Source organism: Suricata suricatta, chromosome 10 (genome assembly GCF_006229205.1).
Source record: "Suricata suricatta isolate VVHF042 chromosome 10, meerkat_22Aug2017_6uvM2_HiC, whole genome shotgun sequence".
Lineage (NCBI taxonomy): Eukaryota > Metazoa > Chordata > Mammalia > Carnivora > Herpestidae > Suricata > Suricata suricatta.
In genome coordinates this window covers 6,722,482-6,738,426 of record NC_043709.1, presented here as the reverse complement: position 1 = coordinate 6,738,426, position 15,945 = coordinate 6,722,482, and the positions used below count along the sequence as shown (strand labels likewise).

The 15,945-nt window shown below is 59.5% G+C and overlaps 2 protein-coding genes across 5 annotated transcripts in view; one reads left to right on the top strand and one right to left on the bottom strand.

Moving 5' to 3' along the window:
- Nucleotides 1–2,857, top strand: part of ACO2 (aconitase 2) — a 48,899-nt gene extending 46,042 nt beyond the window's left edge. Inside the window, exons 15-18 of the mRNA XM_029953518.1 lie at nucleotides 786–977; nucleotides 1,265–1,397; nucleotides 1,856–1,977; nucleotides 2,332–2,857. Of these exons, the coding sequence (XP_029809378.1) occupies nucleotides 786–977; nucleotides 1,265–1,397; nucleotides 1,856–1,977; nucleotides 2,332–2,472 (588 nt within the window). The 3' untranslated portion in view covers nucleotides 2,473–2,857. The remainder of the gene's footprint in view (nucleotides 1–785; nucleotides 978–1,264; nucleotides 1,398–1,855; nucleotides 1,978–2,331) is intronic.
- Nucleotides 2,858–3,897: 1,040 nt separating this feature from the next.
- Nucleotides 3,898–15,305, bottom strand: POLR3H (RNA polymerase III subunit H). Of its 4 annotated transcripts, none has more exons than XM_029953522.1 (8): nucleotides 15,256–15,305; nucleotides 14,845–14,974; nucleotides 12,471–12,567; nucleotides 7,026–7,112; nucleotides 6,589–6,652; nucleotides 5,056–5,257; nucleotides 4,408–4,534; nucleotides 3,898–4,183 (listed from the first exon to the last, which is right to left on the bottom strand). In XM_029953522.1, exons 2-8 carry the CDS (start codon nucleotides 14,953–14,955, stop codon nucleotides 4,092–4,094), a joined length of 780 nt encoding a protein of 259 aa, XP_029809382.1. In that variant the 5' UTR covers nucleotides 14,956–14,974; nucleotides 15,256–15,305; the 3' UTR covers nucleotides 3,898–4,091. The 4 variants fall into 4 exon arrangements, with proteins under 4 accessions (XP_029809382.1, XP_029809381.1, XP_029809383.1 ...); XM_029953521.1 differs by lacking the exon at nucleotides 15,256–15,305 and adding an exon at nucleotides 15,064–15,249; XM_029953523.1 differs by lacking the exon at nucleotides 15,256–15,305 and adding an exon at nucleotides 15,064–15,249 and having other exon boundaries at nucleotides 4,417–4,534.
- Nucleotides 15,306–15,945: the final 640 nt, after the last annotated feature.

Below are 15,945 nucleotides of genomic sequence, written 5' to 3'. Positions count from 1 at the left end.
GATCAGGGCATCCGCAGCCCTGTGTCCCGTCTCCCCCACCCGGTGCCAGGCCGAGCTGGATCTGGCCAGCTGCATCTGGGGCTCTCGGCCATGGCTGCAGCTGGTGACAGCCCCCTCCGGTGGCAGCGGATGCAGCACAGGGAGGGCAGGGAGGGCACACGTGACCTTGCACAGCAGGTCTCCATGCCTCTGGCTTGACCAGATAGGCTCCAAAAGCCGTCAATTCCCCAGTTCCCACACTTGGGCATCAGTTGGTATGACCTTTGTGTGGGAGCTGAGCAGACGCAAGGCTCTGTGGTGTGGCCAGAGCCCTTAGAGCTGCGTCAGACATGAATTCATGCTGTTTACTAAGCGTCTCCGGTGACACAGCCAGTATTAAGCCCACAGGATAGAAAAAGCTGGTCACTAGCCAGGAGCAGGACACATCCTCGGGCTCCTGTGTGTCCAGCAGGAAGTCAGCAGGTTTTTCCAGCCTGGGTACCACTCATGTGGGGCCCTGGGTCTGAGGGTGCATGAGATATGCCTGTCCAGCCTCTGTCCTGGACAAGCCCCTGAGCAGCACTGGGCCTTTGAGGGGGGGGTGATGGTTTTGCCTGAGCCCTCGTGGACAAGTGTGGCAGCGCCAGGGCTGCAGACCCGGCGTCAAGTCAGACCCGCTGTCTGGTCGCCCTTCCTGGGTCCGGCTGCTGGGCCTGCCACCTGCCTCTGGGAGGGCTTCTCCCTTCATCCACTTTACACGCACACACCGCTCCCTGACCTCAGTCCCCTCTTGTCACCCACCCAAGGTCAAAGGGAAGTGTACCACTGACCATATCTCTGCTGCCGGCCCCTGGCTCAAGTTCCGTGGGCACCTGGACAACATCTCCAATAACCTGCTCATCGGTGCCATCAACATTGAAAATGGCAAGGCCAACTCCGTGCGCAATGCTGTCACCCAGGAGTTTGGCCCTGTCCCTGACACTGCCCGCTACTACAAGGTGGGTCCCAGTCATAGGAGCAGGGGTGGGGGTGCAGGGAAGGGGTGCTGTGGGGGTGCTCCTGCTCTGGGCTCCAGTCCCCCCAAAGCCAGCCTCCATGCTGAGCACTGACAGGTAGGTGACACCACCTCCCTAGGCCCCTGGCACATGGCCAGAGCGCCCTGCCTTGGGTAACCGGGAAGGAGGGGCCTCTTCAGCCGCCTGACCAGTGAGCCTCAGGAAACCCGGGGGCAGCAGGCAAGGGGCCACCGTCCTCCTTGCCCTCATCCCCCCTCACCTGCTGACAGAAACACGGCATCCGGTGGGTGGTGATCGGAGACGAGAACTATGGGGAGGGCTCGAGCCGGGAGCACGCGGCACTGGAGCCTCGCCACCTGGGGGGCCGGGCCATCATCACCAAGAGCTTCGCCAGGATCCATGGTAAGCCAGACCAGGTCCAGCCACACCCGCTCCCCGTGCTGGTGGCCGCCTGAGGTCACCCAACCTGCTGGTGGCCGAGTCAGGCCTGGAGCCACACGCCGGGTTTCCAGGCCGCGTCCGCAGCTCCTGTTTCCCACCACAGTCTCTACCCCTTACGAGTTGTGTTGAGCGCAATGCCCACAGCTTCCGGTCTCGGGAGGCCCCGGTCTTGCTTGCAGACCTGCAGGCCTGAGCGGCTGGGATCCAGGGCACGTGGCCAGAGGGTCTGATTGTGAATGTCAAGACCCAAACCAGCACGCCTGCAGAAGGTTCTCGCAGAAGGACCCCAGATGGCGGGCTAGGGTGCCTCTCCCCAGAGCCCTCACTGGGCTTAGAAGAGGCTCTGTGCGTTGGTGACGCTCCCCGTGCAGAGGGGTGGGCACCGGCTCTGCGGGCTGCATGTGCCCTCTGCCTTCTAGAAACCAACCTGAAGAAGCAGGGCCTGCTGCCCCTCACCTTCGCTGACCCGGCCGACTACAACAAGATCCACCCTGTGGATAAGCTGACCATCCAGGGCCTGAAAGACTTCGCCCCTGGCAAGGTCAGGGGGCCAGGGAAGGAGGGTGGGCTGGGGACAGCCACGCCGCTTTCCTTCCGTCCACGCCCACTTCTGACCCCACTTGTTCCTCCCGTGAGCCTTTGTTCCAGCAAGTAGGGCCCTTACGTTCTCCAGGCATCCTCAGAAAGGACGTGCCTTCTCAGAGGTGGAGGGTGGGGCCAGCTCAGGCTTGGCCCTGAGTTCTGCCATTGGGTCTGACCACAGCCACCCCTGCGCAGACCTGGCCTAGACCGTGGTTTGCCTGCTGGTCCACGCCAGGGGTGCCCTACCTTTCTGACCCTCCAGCAGAATCGAGGGTCACGTTCCTAAGAGCCCTTCCCCCTCCCCCTCTTACAGCCCCTGAAGTGCATCATCAAGCACCCCAACGGGACACAGGAGACCATCCTCCTGAACCACACCTTCAACGAGACCCAGATTGAGTGGTTCCGCGCGGGCAGCGCCCTGAATAGGATGAAGGAACTGCAGCAGCAGCAGTAGGGTCCAGCCGTCACCCTGGCCGCCTGCCCCCTGGCCCCGGCTCCGGGGTCCCCGTGCAGTCGGCGCGTCATCAGAACGAATCTGCCCCCGGCCAGCCTTGGCTTCCTGCTCTGAGATGGTGTGGCCAGGCCTCCTGCCCTCCCTCCCCTCAGCCGGCCGAGGGACACATGTTTGGGTGGGGGTGGGGTTCTTAAAAGAATGTTCCAGTCCCCTGCCTTCCCATTTTTAGTCTGATTCAGATCTTGAGCAACTCCATGCAACTGTATTTATTTTTGATGACAAGACTTCCATCTAAAGTTTTTTTCCTGTCTCATCATTTCACTGGTGGCTGAAAGAGTTTGAAGAAACTTACGCTCTTATGAGGAAAATAAGAACCCAAACTCAGTGACTGTTCCGGTGTGCGTGGTGGTGTCTGCACCGCTCCCAGCGCCAGGGCTCGGGTGGGTCTTGTGGCCAGTGAGCAGGGGCTCCGCCAGCCACGCCGCGGCTGACCTGCCACTGTAGCGGAAGACACGTGGGACGGCGACTTCCCGTTGTTTCTCAGCCGCCCCACCCCCACCCCCTGCCCTAACCCACTTCCGCCCACAGCGCGGCCTCCCCCATATGGCTCCCCCGCTGCTGCCAGGAGGCTGGGCCCCGAGTTGGAGCCCCCCCTTCCCCTGGGTGTGGAGTCAGCCCACCAATCACCCCAAGGTGAGACAGACCCCTTCTCAGAGGCCACCTGTTCCAAGGTCCCAGCCAGCCCAGGACATGCACTGCCCCCTGCCCCTCAGTACCACGTGGCAGCAGGCACCATTTCGAGCTCTCCCTGGAGTGACGCCCACCGGCGGTGCCTCCACCTCCACGCTCGGGGCCTATGTGAGCTCAAGGCCGGAACAGGGGGCGGCCCCATGGAGGGCCCTTCCTCAGCACAGGACTTGCCCGACACAGACACTGCACCCAGCAGGTGCCATCAAACAAGCGAGCTGTTCGTGCCCGAGTGAGTGACAGGGCGGGAGGCACCTGCCACAGCCATGCAGCTGAGTCGGCCGTGTGGTGCCCTCGTCCGGCAGGGCCTCACCGGCCGACGCACAGGGTGCTCCTGGCACAGCCAAGGCCTGGAAGCAATACCTGTACCACTGGCGGGAGGGGTGACACGGCTGGTCACCAGCCCTGACCTTGGGCCAGCTAAGCCCAGGCCCCCACCTTCCAAATGCTGGTGGGAAAAAAGGTGGCTGACCAACAGCTGTCCCCGACCAGCCCTTCACTCTTGGTGACTTTAGTAGGAGCCACCAGGCAGGCCAGCCCAGAGCCCACGAGGCCAACGATCTCTCACCCCCCGTCCTGCCACCAGGGGGAGTTCTCCAGCAGTGATCCGGGGAGGAGGAGGACGTGCTGTCCCAGCTGTGGAATGCGGTGACCTTCGATCACTGAGACGAGGGTGGCTCCTCCCTGATGCTGCCTTTGTTTATTACTTTGCTGTCACCAAGAGGCTGAAGTCCACAGGGACAGTGGGACTTAAGGGAGCAGGGGCCAGGATGGCGAAGGAGGGAACAGTCTGGTAGGGCACCTGCAGAAACTGCTGTCGTCTCCACGGCTGGTGGCACCGCCTTCTCCGGGGCCGGGATGGGGTCTTCAGGTCAGCAGTCGGGTGGCCGCGGCCGCCGTCGCCCCCGGGCTAGCTGCTGGTCCACCAGGACAGGAGGCCCAGGCCCGGCTCGCTGATGGATCCCTGCCGGGGCGGACAAAACAGGCACGTGTCATCCCGCTCAGGACTGCAGCCGACTCGGGGGGCACTGACGGAATGACACGGGCACACGCCGGCCAGGGGACGGGGAAGCCCAGGGGCCACACCAGCAGCCCCAGCTGCCATACAGGAACACAGCCCAGGCACCCCCTCCGGCCCCAAGGCCTCGGCTCAGTTGAGTGCCCTTCCTCGCCCCCAGGTCTGCCTACCACGGGCACCTGCAGGCCAGTGCCGGACATGCGCTAAGTCCTGCCAGGAAATCCTAGTGACCGGGAGCCCCAGCCTCCAAGGACGCACGGGATGGCCTTGACGGAGAACAGCTGCCCCCACTCGAAGCTGCAGCAGACATTAGGCCAGAAGAGCCCCCCCGGCAAGCGCCTGGAGTGCGTCCCACCTCGTCCTGCGTCACCGTCTCACCCGAGGGGACCCAAGTCCGATCTGGCTCGTCGCAGCTCCCCTGCCACCTCACGCCCACGCAGGGTCTGGCACGGGCACAGCCCGGAGGGTCCCCTCTCCCTGACACCCACCTTTGACTCACTCCCAAGCCTCTTCCTTGGTCTGTCTCCTTTGGCCCATTTGCCTTGTCACCCGACTTGGGCCCTGTCCCTCTTGCGGTCAGTCCCACCCTCCCCGGCAGCCACACGGCTTCATCACTCACACCTGGGCCCGTGACCTGTGAAGCAGGCTCCCCAGGGAGAAGCGGCCGCCTAGTGACCTGCACCCTGATCTGGGGGGAGAGGGGTTCGCGGCGGTGAACCCGGAGTGGACGTCCTCAGGAGTGGCCCCCCTGCCGATCCCCCGGCCGGGCTGTCCCCCCCCAGTGTCCCCGTGGTTCGGGCGGCGTCAGGACGTCTCACCACCAGCGTGTACGGGGCCTCCTTCTTCGGCAGCTCCTCACTGGAAGAGGTGGCCTCGGCCGAGCTGGGCCCCGTGGGGGACGTGTCCACAAAGCTCTCGTCCACCACACGGAAGCGGATCTCCTCGCCGGTGTCCATGTACAAGTCGTGCGCTCCTTCTTCCGTCTCGTATTCCCACACCCACACCTGCTCTGCCTCGTCGCTGGGCGGGGTGCGGGGTCAAGGCAACAACCAGGCATGGGGGAGCCCGAGGTGGCGGTGGGGGGGTCTCCTGCAACACCCGCCCCCAGGAAGTCCAGTCCTAGGATGAGACTGGGCCCCAGTGAGGGGCAGCAACCCTGGGGCGTCGGGGCCATGGCCGGAAACACGTCCTCAGGGCACCAGAGCTGGAAGGAGACTCAAAGGCAGAGCGAGTCCCACCTGAGGCAGGAGAGACAAGGGCCTCTTGCTGCCCGGCCCGGGCCTTCTCAGCCAAGTTCAGACCTCAGCTCCACCAGCTGTGACCTGGGCCAGGCCAACTTCTGCCTCAGGTCCCCATCTGTCAAACGGGGCGTGTTGCAAGGCCTGCCCGCACAGGGCCATGGTGAGGAGCTGAGAAAGTGCTTTCCCCAGGACCCGCACACTTGGTCCTAGAGTTCTGGCCGAAGCTGTCCTGTGTCCTCCATGCAGTGTGCCTCCAAACCCCCTCCCATCCATGCCCTGTGACCATGACCCACACGCAGCACAAGGACTTCCCCAGTTCTCAGGACAGACATGGCAGATGGAAGGTCACTTGCCTGAGGACCCGCCGCCGGGCAGGGCCGGGTTTTCTGGCAAGCTCGGGGGTTGCACACAGACGCTGGCCCGTAGAGGCCCAGGCAGTGCAGATCCGAGGAGCCATCCCGTGTGGGCAGCACCCCTGAGCTGCAAGGCCCCAGCCCCTCCCTCAGCGCACACTGAGGGGCCACAGCGCCCTCTAGCGGCTATGCTGCAGAGTCCTGCCTTAACCCCTGTGTCAAGTCCCCCGCTGGGAACGGTGGACACAGTGCTGACAAAACAGGTCCCTTCCAGTGAACAGTTTCACTGAGGACCCCCAGAAGCACCCTCAGTGCTGCAGGCGGAGGGCTGGGGCAGGGCCCTGGGGGGACCCAGCAGACAGAAACAACCCAGCCCAGGACCAGGCACAGTCAAGCCTTCAAACGTCAGCCAATGGTACTGTCTGCACACCAGGGCGGGAGAGCCAGGCAGGGCGGGCCTTTCCAGGGAGGGGAGCTTCGACATGAGCCCTGGCAGGACGTCCGAAGCAAAGTGAACCGAAGTGAACAGAGCACAGCCTACCCCACCAGGCCCCACAGCCCAGACAGGCACGGGCATGCAGACACCAGCGAGCGTGGGAAGCACAGGCCAGCGCCCCCAGAGCGCTGTACAGGCTGGGGGGTGGGCACAGAGGTCAGCAGCATCAGATCACAGGACCCAGAGCCACCCAAGGAGTGGGGACTGTCCTCTAGGAAAGACCTGAGCTCCCTGTGACCCGCTTTAACCTTGGGAGGATACAACTTGGCTGGCTGCTGCAGTGACTCTGGGGGGATGAGAATGTCATCGAAGAACCCTAGAGAGACTGGAAGAAATGAAGAAAGTGACCGCATGGGACAGGGGTAGCTGTTGCCATGGAAATGAGTCCCTCCCCCACCTCAAAGTCCCACACCTCTGCCAATGCCACTCTCACAGCCTGAGCGGCCACCAAACCCATGGCGGACACCCCACAACGGGGCCAGGCGGTGGCTGGGACCCCAAGGGCGCCCCACCCCCGCCAGCACCGGTGCCCACCCCAAGGTGCTGAGGGCCTCACCGGGAAGGCCCACACGATGGGGCTGTGTGTTCCCCTCGCCCACGAGCTTTCCTGACCCCTCCCTGACCGTGTGGCCCAGTCAGAAGCGAAGGGCCTGCTGGCCTGGGCCCCACGCTTCGTGTGGGGTCGGGGCCCCCATTACCGTGTACTCCCTCCGGGCTGCAGCCTTTGATCTTCCCGATCAGAATCTCATCCAGGAAGGGATGGAACACCACATAGCGGAAATGGACTGGAAATGAAAGAATGTCGGTGACGAGCAGGCGTGGGAGGGATGGCTGCTCTGCGGTGACCCCACTGGCCAGCCCGCCAACTGGAGGCCCCGTGGCTGCCCAGGAGTCTGCTGGACTCACACCCAGTCCTCTGCAAGGCCACGGTGTGGGCCCCTTAACAGGCCAACAGCGACGGCCCTGGAAGTGAGGGCTGGCCCCCAAGCCCAGTAGACAAGTCACTCCTGAACCAGATTCCAGGCCACGGGCGACTCCAGAATCCATCCCACCCTCCTCTAGACTCTCCCTAAACTCTACAAGGGGCGAAGTAACTGGCAAAGGGAGCCATCTCCCTCTGATTGGAAAGCTTGCCCTGGGCACAGATCTGACCTGGAACATGATGTCAAAAATGTTCTGAAATTGAGGGGGGCCAAGGGGACGCAGAGGCCATAACCCGACAAAATGCCTCTGTGGGTGCTCAGGCCCTGCCCTAGGTGCTGCCCACCCACCAGACCCCCAGAGAAAACTCAAGTAGGGTCTGTGCCCACTAGTATCTCACCGCACCTGCCCCTCAAAGCCCCCAGGGGACGACCACCTTGGCATAAGCACACCACCAGAGCTCGAGAATGACCACGAGGCTGCTTCCTGCTGGCCGTGCCCGAATGCTGTGAGGATGGAGAAGCAGCTCAGAGAAGCTGGGTAACCTGCTCAAAGCCACACAGCTGTTCTGCCCTGTTCTGCCATGGGAAGGCTCCACGTCGTCCCGGGCCACCAGACAGGGCCACTGGGTGGAATGTGCCTTCTTTGGACACATTTCATCCCCAGACACGGGCTTCTGCCACGAACACCCTCAGCTGCCTGGTCTCCGACACGGCACCAAGGACAGGAGGGCCTCCGGGGCCCCCAGCTGGCTGCCAGGCTGCTTCTCGGTGGCCCCGCCGGGCAGGAAGCATGAGGAAAGAAGAGGGGGCAGCTGGTGTCCCCTCCCTTTCTGTGACAAGAGCCTCATGCTGACCTTGCAGAGAGCGGATGAGGGCAGCCAAGGGTCACCTATCCACAGGATGGAAAAACCCTGTCCCCCGTACGACCCAACATTCAGTGCAGTTCAACAAATCCCCACAGAGCCTCTACCAAGTCTGTGCCAGGGCGGTGGGGCACTGGGCTCGTGGGGCAGAAGAACATGTGGTCTTGTGCCCAGGGAGCTCCAGTCTGGAACAACTACACCCAAAAGCATATGGTGGTCAACCCAAGCGTCCACCAACACATGGACGGATACACAAAATGGAGTCTATAAGCACAGAGTGGAATAATCCTCAGTATTAAAAAGCGAGGCAGTGCTGTTGCTGCCACCACACGGACCAACCCAGAGCACATTACACCGTGTGAAATGCACCAGTTACAAAAGACCTCACACTGTTTAAGTCCATTTATGTGAAATGTCCAAAATAGGCAAACCCAGAGACAGCACGCCAGCGGCTGCCAGGGGCTGGAGGAAGGGGAGAACGAGGGGCGATTGATAGCTCGGGGCTTCTTTTTGAGGTGATGAAATCGTCTGGAATTAGATAGTGGTGACGGTTGCACAGCACTGGATATCCTAAAAGCTACCGAGTTTTAAGCTTTACAAGGTGGATTTGATGGTACGTGAATTAGATCTCAATTAAACAACAAGGAGGCCACAGAGCAGCGGGAGGGCCAGCCGGGACAGGGCTCTTTCCTGCCGCCTCCCAGGAGCCCCACCGGAAGTTCCAGGGTGTTCAGTGGGCAGACGGGAAGCCTGGAAAGTCAGAAAGGGGGGGAGGGGGTCTGCAGGATCATTAAGAGAAGACCTGATCTCAGGTGCAGATTTGGGCAAAATCCGTCCCAGGAGAAGCGGGGCCGCCTTGGGATGGACATGAGTTTCTGCAGAGGGCAGACACCGCATGTCTCCTTATGTGGCACCTGGAACAGTCAAATCCATAGAGAGAAAGGACAGCGGTGGCTCCAGGGCCTGGGGGAGTGGGAGCGGGAGCGAATGCTCTGTAGGGCCGGAGTTTCAGTCTGGAAAGATGAAGTTTGGTGATGGTCGCACAACAACATGAATGTACTCGATGCCGCTAAACTGTGCATAAAAATAGTTCAAATGGCAAATTTCATATGTATTTTATCACAACTTAAAAAGAAAACAGAACAAAGCAGATGGTGCGCGAAGTCAGGCTGCTCCGGAGCTCCCGGCAGGGCAGGGGGGCGGGCAGGTCAGGAGAGGCTTCCCCAGTGGGCTTGCGGGGACACGGAGAACACAGGACTGGTGCCAAGTGAACACACCCCAAGTGACAAGAGATGAGGATGGACAACTGGGGCCAGCCTCGTAAATCACAAAGGCTGACATCTTGTGACATCTTGTGGAGAGGGAGAGCAATCTGGCCTGGGGAGGGGGGGGCGGGGGAGGGGAGGAGGGAGGAGGGGGAGGGGTAGTGGGGGAGGGGGAGGGGAGGTGGGGGAAGGGGAGAGGAAGCAGAAGGCAGAGAGCAAATGAATCTCCAGGGGCGCCAACTCTTGATCTCAGCTCAGGTCATGGTCTCATGGTTTGCGGGTTCCATTCCCAGTCGGGCTCTGCACTGACAGCGAGGAGCCTGCTTGGGATTCTCTGTCTCTCTCAGAATAAATAAACTTAAAAAAAAAGAAAAGGAAAGAAAAAAGAGTCCTCAAAGCAAAGGCTGAGGCCTCCTTTGGCATGCCTGGCCTGGCCTGGCCATTGCCGTGGGGGAGGGAGGCAGCAGAAATGGGGCCCGGGGTCGAGGATCAGCCTTGAAGCATGGCACCCGATCCCCACAACAAAATAATGCCACCCTGCATGATGCCTGGCGAACCGCAAGAAGTTTACAGCTGCAAGTGTTCACCCCATTTTACAGATGAGGAAACCCAGGCAAAGGGAGAAGGAGAGTTATGTGCTCAGGGCACCTGGGCGGCTCAGTTGGTTAAGTGTCCGACTTTAGCTCAGGTCACAATCTTGCCGTCTGTGGGTTCGAGCCCTGTGTCAGGCTCTGAACTGTCAGCACAGCTGAAGCCTGCTTCTGATTCTGTGTCTCCCCCTCTCTCTCTGCCCCTTCCCTACTCACACCTCCCTCCCTCTCTCTCTCTCTCTCTCTCTCTCTCTCTCTCTCAAAAGTAAATAAACATAAAAAATTCAAATCCAGGTCCAGAGACATGCCTAACCCAGTGCCCCAATCCTCACACCTCACTCCCAAACCAACCCCAGGAACATCTGGGGTCCAGGGTGAACTGGCGGTGGGAGACGATGAAAACCATAAGTAGAAATCTTAAACTGAGTGGCAGAAACAACCAATGAAAGAACAGAACTCCCTCAATTTTAACTTTTCCCCCAGGTTTCCTTCGAGTGCTTGGGACAAGCCGCTAAGGGCGGAGCCGGGGCGTGACTTGAGGGCGTCCTTCTCGGGAGCAGCGGCCCCAGGGCCTTGTTTCCTACCGCCTCTTAGTTTTCTGCTAAATGCTGCTGCTCCTGGTCCGCGCAAATGCGGCCCGTTTCGCAGGGCTGTGTCCACGGGGCCTGCTTAACCCTCCGTGAACTAATGAATCTCTGGATTCCAGACACCACCAGGCAGCCTCATGGCACGTTCTGTGCCCAGAGGTGACGGGAAGGGGCCAGGGCAGGGCTCCTCTTGCGTGGCCTGCTGGGGGCACCACCCGGCGCCCCCCCAGAGCCTCGCTGCCCGCAAGCCGCTCGCCTCCACTCGGATTAGCCCCGACCCACCTCAGTGGCCACCTTGCCCGCTGCTTCTGAATCGGTGGGGGGCAGGGAGAGGGTGAAGAATGCCCCCCCCCCCCCAAGCTGTAGCCAAGGTGACCCTCCCTGCACATCTCCCGGTCTGGCACCCAACCCTCCCTTCCCAGGGTGCGCGCCCCGCCCCTTTGCCACGTGACTGCAGCTCCTCCCAGCAAGGGGTGGCGGCTGTTTCTCCATCCCCTGTTGCCAGCCTCAGCCCTGTGACCTGCTCTGGCCAATAGGATAGAAGCAGACGCTGAAAAGTGGCTGGTGTGCGAGAGGGGGAGGGGGGCTCCAGCTGCCCTGTGGTGCCCGGTCTCTAAGCAAAAAGGAGACCAGGGTAGCAGAGATGAGCCGTCCCTCCCCCAGCGGCTAGTCTGCCAGCCGCCACACACCCGGCCCTGGCCACGCCACGCCAGAAGAACCTAGGTCCTGTCCTAAGACCTTTGCGCCTACTAAGCTAGGAGAATCATCACATCAGTCCTGTGATATAAAATCTACTGTTAGCTGCATTCTATAGGCAAGGAAACAGAAGCACAGAGAGGTTACATATTCTGCATAGGACACACAGCAAGTTAAATAGCAGAGATGGAATTTGAATTCAGAGGCCACACTTAACCATTATGACCACAGTGCCCCGCAAAGCCCCCGCCCCAAACAGCCTCCTCCCCAGGAAACAGATGCACTCCCCTATGCTCTCCACACTTTTATTTTTTTTAAAGCTTTTTAAAAATGTTATTTAAAAATAAAATTAAAAAAATAAATTTTGCTCTTTTTAATGTTTATTTGTTTCTGAGAGACCTAGAGAGCGAGAGAGCATGAGCAGGGAAGGGGCAGAGAGAAAGGGAGACACAAAATGGAAAACAGGCTCCAGGCCCTGAGCTGTCAGCACAGAGCCCAACGTGGGGCTTGAACTCAACCTGTGAGATCATGACCTGAGCCAAAGTCAGACGCCACCCAGGTGCCCCTATCTATTTATATTTGAAAGAGAGAGAGCACAAGCGAGAGACGGGCAGAGAGAGGAGAGAGAGGGAGATAGAGTGTGGAGCCCTGGGCAGGGCTCTAGCTCATCCAATGTGGGGCTCGAACTCACACACACTGAGTTGATGACCAGAGTCGACGTTGGATGCTTAGCTGTGCCATCCAGGCACCCCTGAAGAGTTTATTTTTAAGTAATCTCTAGGCCCAACATGGGTCTCGAACTCACGACCCTGAGATTGAAAGCTGCACAGTCTACCGACAGAGCCGGTCAGGCACCTCTGCTCTCCACACTTTTAACCCAGCAATGAGCACTCCAGGCCCTCACCTGTCTGCTCCCCCTCAACCAGACTGAGCAGCCAGGGGGCCTGGCCGAGCAGAGCTCAGCAACAAGAAGACCAAAGCGGGCACAGCCACACAGCCACGATCTCAGAGCCAGAAAGGCCTCGAGAGTCACCCTGTGCACCATTTCTCACAGGTGAGGAAACCGAGGCACAGCCAGGGGAAGATTCTGCCCGCTGTCACCCAGTCAATTCCTGGCAGTCAGGACCAGGCCTCGGATCCCCCAATCCCTAGAGCGGGACTCCCACAGCCAAAAACCAAACCCCAAGAAACGCAACACCAAGGAGGAAAGGGCACCCACCTTTGGTGTGTGACGCGCCGTCCCCGGGGAACACGTAGGCGTCCTCCAGCTTGGTGATGTCGAACAGGCAGATGCAGAGCCCCACGTTGTACACGACCTGTGTGCATCCGCGTACGTGTGTGTACACACACACACACACACACACACGGTGACCCAGAGGCCCAGCCCCCCCAGGGCCTGAGACCCCCACCACCCGGGGCAGGTGTGATTAGCCGCATTCTGTAGCTAGAAAGGAGTCGGGGCACTGTCTGGAGTAACCACGGGGAAGGAGCCTCAGAAGAATGTGAAACTCTGGAAAGATCGGGGCCTGTGGTGACCAGGCAGATCAAGGTTACAGTGACAGTTCCATCACCCACTGTGTGACCTCCAAGGTCACTTCTCCGAGCCTCAGTTTCCCAAAAATGGACCTACGAGGCTGCAGGCTCCTTAGATAAAGAGCCCTCAGGGATGGGAAGCCCCTAGGCCAGGGGCTGGCTCACATGCTGGAAAAGTCAGGCAGGCGCGGATCGCCTCCGTTGTCAGTAAGGACACTGGCAGGGGACCCCGGGCAAGCCGACGCCTCCCAGAGCATCCAGGCCCACGCTCCAACGCAGAGTCCTGGCTAATCCCCATTCTGCTCACAAAGTATCAGACATACACCGGTGACCACCGAGACCGAGGCTGCAGAGTGACACACGGCCAAGGCCCTGAGACTGGGCAGAGAGCATCCCGCACCCCCCCGCATGGTGCTGCAAACCGCTGGCCCGCTTGGTGTCAGCTTATCTGCCACCAGCGTCATCTCCTCCCAATTAGAGACCCTGAAGGACTGTTCAAGAATAACCAAGAAGCTCAGAGGGCTCAGAGTCCCGGCCGGACCTCGCACAGACATGAGGCACAGAGTCCACTGGCTTTGGCAGCACAGGATCCGTGCCCCTGGCTGGACTGTGGACCTCTTCCGTGCAGCCTCCTCTCAAATGACTCAGCGCAGAAGACCTGTCTCAACAGGTCACCGAAGGACTTGTACCCCAAAGGGACTACATTCCCTTCTTGGACTTTTCGCCCCTTTTCTCTCCCCAATGCTCACACTTCATCCCTCCGCAGACCCCTGTGCCTTCTACCTCACCAAGTGACCAGAAGACACCCACTAAGGACTTAAGGAGTTCTCTCTGCCAACAGCTCGCCAGATCTGTTCACCTCCCTTCTATGATCTCGGCCTCTATGGAAGGGACTGGCCTCCTGTCTAAAGCCAGCCAACCTTCCTCTTGCTAGCTCCTTCTCAGCCTGTCACCTCCTGCTCTTCTAGGGATGAAGACCAATACCGCTATGGCATCCCTCAGGCCCTGTATGGCTTGGCTCCTGTCACCTTTCCAGTCTGCCCTGTCCTCTCTCCCTCTGCCTAGGCCACCCCAGGCTCCTCCATGTTATGATGGCCCTGCCACAGGGCCTTTGCACAGGCTATTTCCTTTACCCGCTTAGCTCTTCTCTCTGCCCAGACCTCTCCCACCCTCAACATCCTCTAGTTAGTTTCTCTTCTCAGCATCAGATCTCAGCTCAAACTCGAGTGCCACATCCCTACCAAAGTCTCTTTTGTCCCTCATTCTAGACAGAGTTCTCCTTCATTCCACAGGCTCCTGAATGTCTGCCCTTCACAGCGTCTACCTCAACCTGTCATCACGTACTCAACTGTGGGACCCTCTCATTCATATCTGCTTTTCCCACCACATGATGAGCAGAACCTTGTCTGCTTTGTTCATACAATCAACAGACAATCGTGGAACATCTACTGTGTGCCAGACTCTGGCTAAGTGGGATTCTGTGAGGAAAGAGACAAAGGTCCTTGCCGTCACGGGGAGGAGAAGAAAAGCGGTAACCAAGTAAATAAATAAGAAAATCGTGCTGATAAGTGCTAGGAAGGAAAGAGTGACAATGACACAGAGCAACTGAGGGTTACTGCAGAAAAGGCGCTGGGAAGGCCCCATACTCGCTGGCACAAAGGCATGCCGCCTGGCACATAAAAGGTGCCCAGGTAATTTTCTGCAGGAATGAATGGATAAACCTCCTGATGGTGAACTCTAAACCACTGTCCATCTTCACGAAACCAACCATGGACAGCCACTATGATTTCCATTTTACAAATGGAAACTGAGGCCCAGAGGGGGTAAGTGATCTGCCCAAGATTGCAAAGTAGCTTGGAGGTGGAGAATCCAGCACTTCCCAGTTACAATGGCCCTTTTCAAACCCAGTTCCCTTTGTGATTCCCTTGCACAGGCGTAGAAACCGAGTTCTGAGACGTTAAGCTACTCGTCCGAGGCCAAGGTTTGGCAAGCAGCGGGCAGGCGGGCAGTGCTGGGCCCTCCGGTGCTAAGGCCTGTCCACGACCCCGTGGGTCCAGTACCTTGTTGGCCAACTTTTTGTTGAGCTCTTCGGCAATGGAGTCGTTGAGCTTTCTCTCAAACTGCCACGGGGGGATCCGCACGGTGTCCACCATCTCCACCAGGACGAACATCCCGGCCCGCGCGGGGGCCCTGGGAATGGGAGAGCCAGTCACGCACCGGGGTGTGGGGCGGTGGGCATTCCTGAACCCCCTCGGTCCTGTCCAATTGCTGAGACTCACCCTGCGCCTCAGTCAACCGAGGCGGGCCGCGGAGCGACGCCCCAGAGCCCCAAGGAGCCGGTGTGGGGCGCGCTCAGGCTCGGCCAAGTGAGGAAGCTGAGGCTCAGCGGGAGGGAGCCTCGCCCCAGGGCAGGGGTGGCCCGCCGCGCGACCCGACCAAGCCCTCACGAGCCACGCGCCACCGCCACGCACCGCGCTTCCACTCGCCGCGGACTTTGGGCGAGATTCCGAATCCCGTCGCTTCCGGAGAACAGACCAATAGGAAGCTTTTGCCCGCCCCCCGACGTGACGTGACGTGGGGCGGGGCCTCCCCTTCCGCCCGTCAATCTCCTGACCGCGCTTGCTGGTTGCTAGGCGACCTGGGCGCCCTCCAGCCTTCTCTCACCTGGCCTGTGTAGTTCTCTCCCCTTGCTGGTCTCAAGCCTAGGTCTGAGCCGCCGCTGCAGCCAGAGGGGTCCTCTCCAGAGCCAGCACGATATGCTTAGACCCTTCAGTACCCAGGAGGCAGGAGAATTAACTGAAAAGGGGGCAGGTGGGACCTTTCTGGGGTGATAGAAACGTTCCATAGCCTCTAAGGAGTGGGTTAAACAGGTGTATACAATTGTCAAAACTCATTGAACTTAACAGTTAAGATCTTTGCATGTAATTATAGGCAGATTACATCTCAATTGAAAAGTGATAAAAGATTGGGGCCAAAAAACCTCCTCAACAGGTTCCCCATGAACTAATTAATAAAGCCCAAAACCTGAAGGTGGGTTTGCTGGCTCGGTGGGTGGAGTATTGGGCTCTTGAACTCTAGATCCTGAGTTCAAGCCCCGCCTGGGATATTAGAGATTACTTTAAAAAAAAAGTCCAAAACCTTTTTTTGTTTTTTGGTTTATT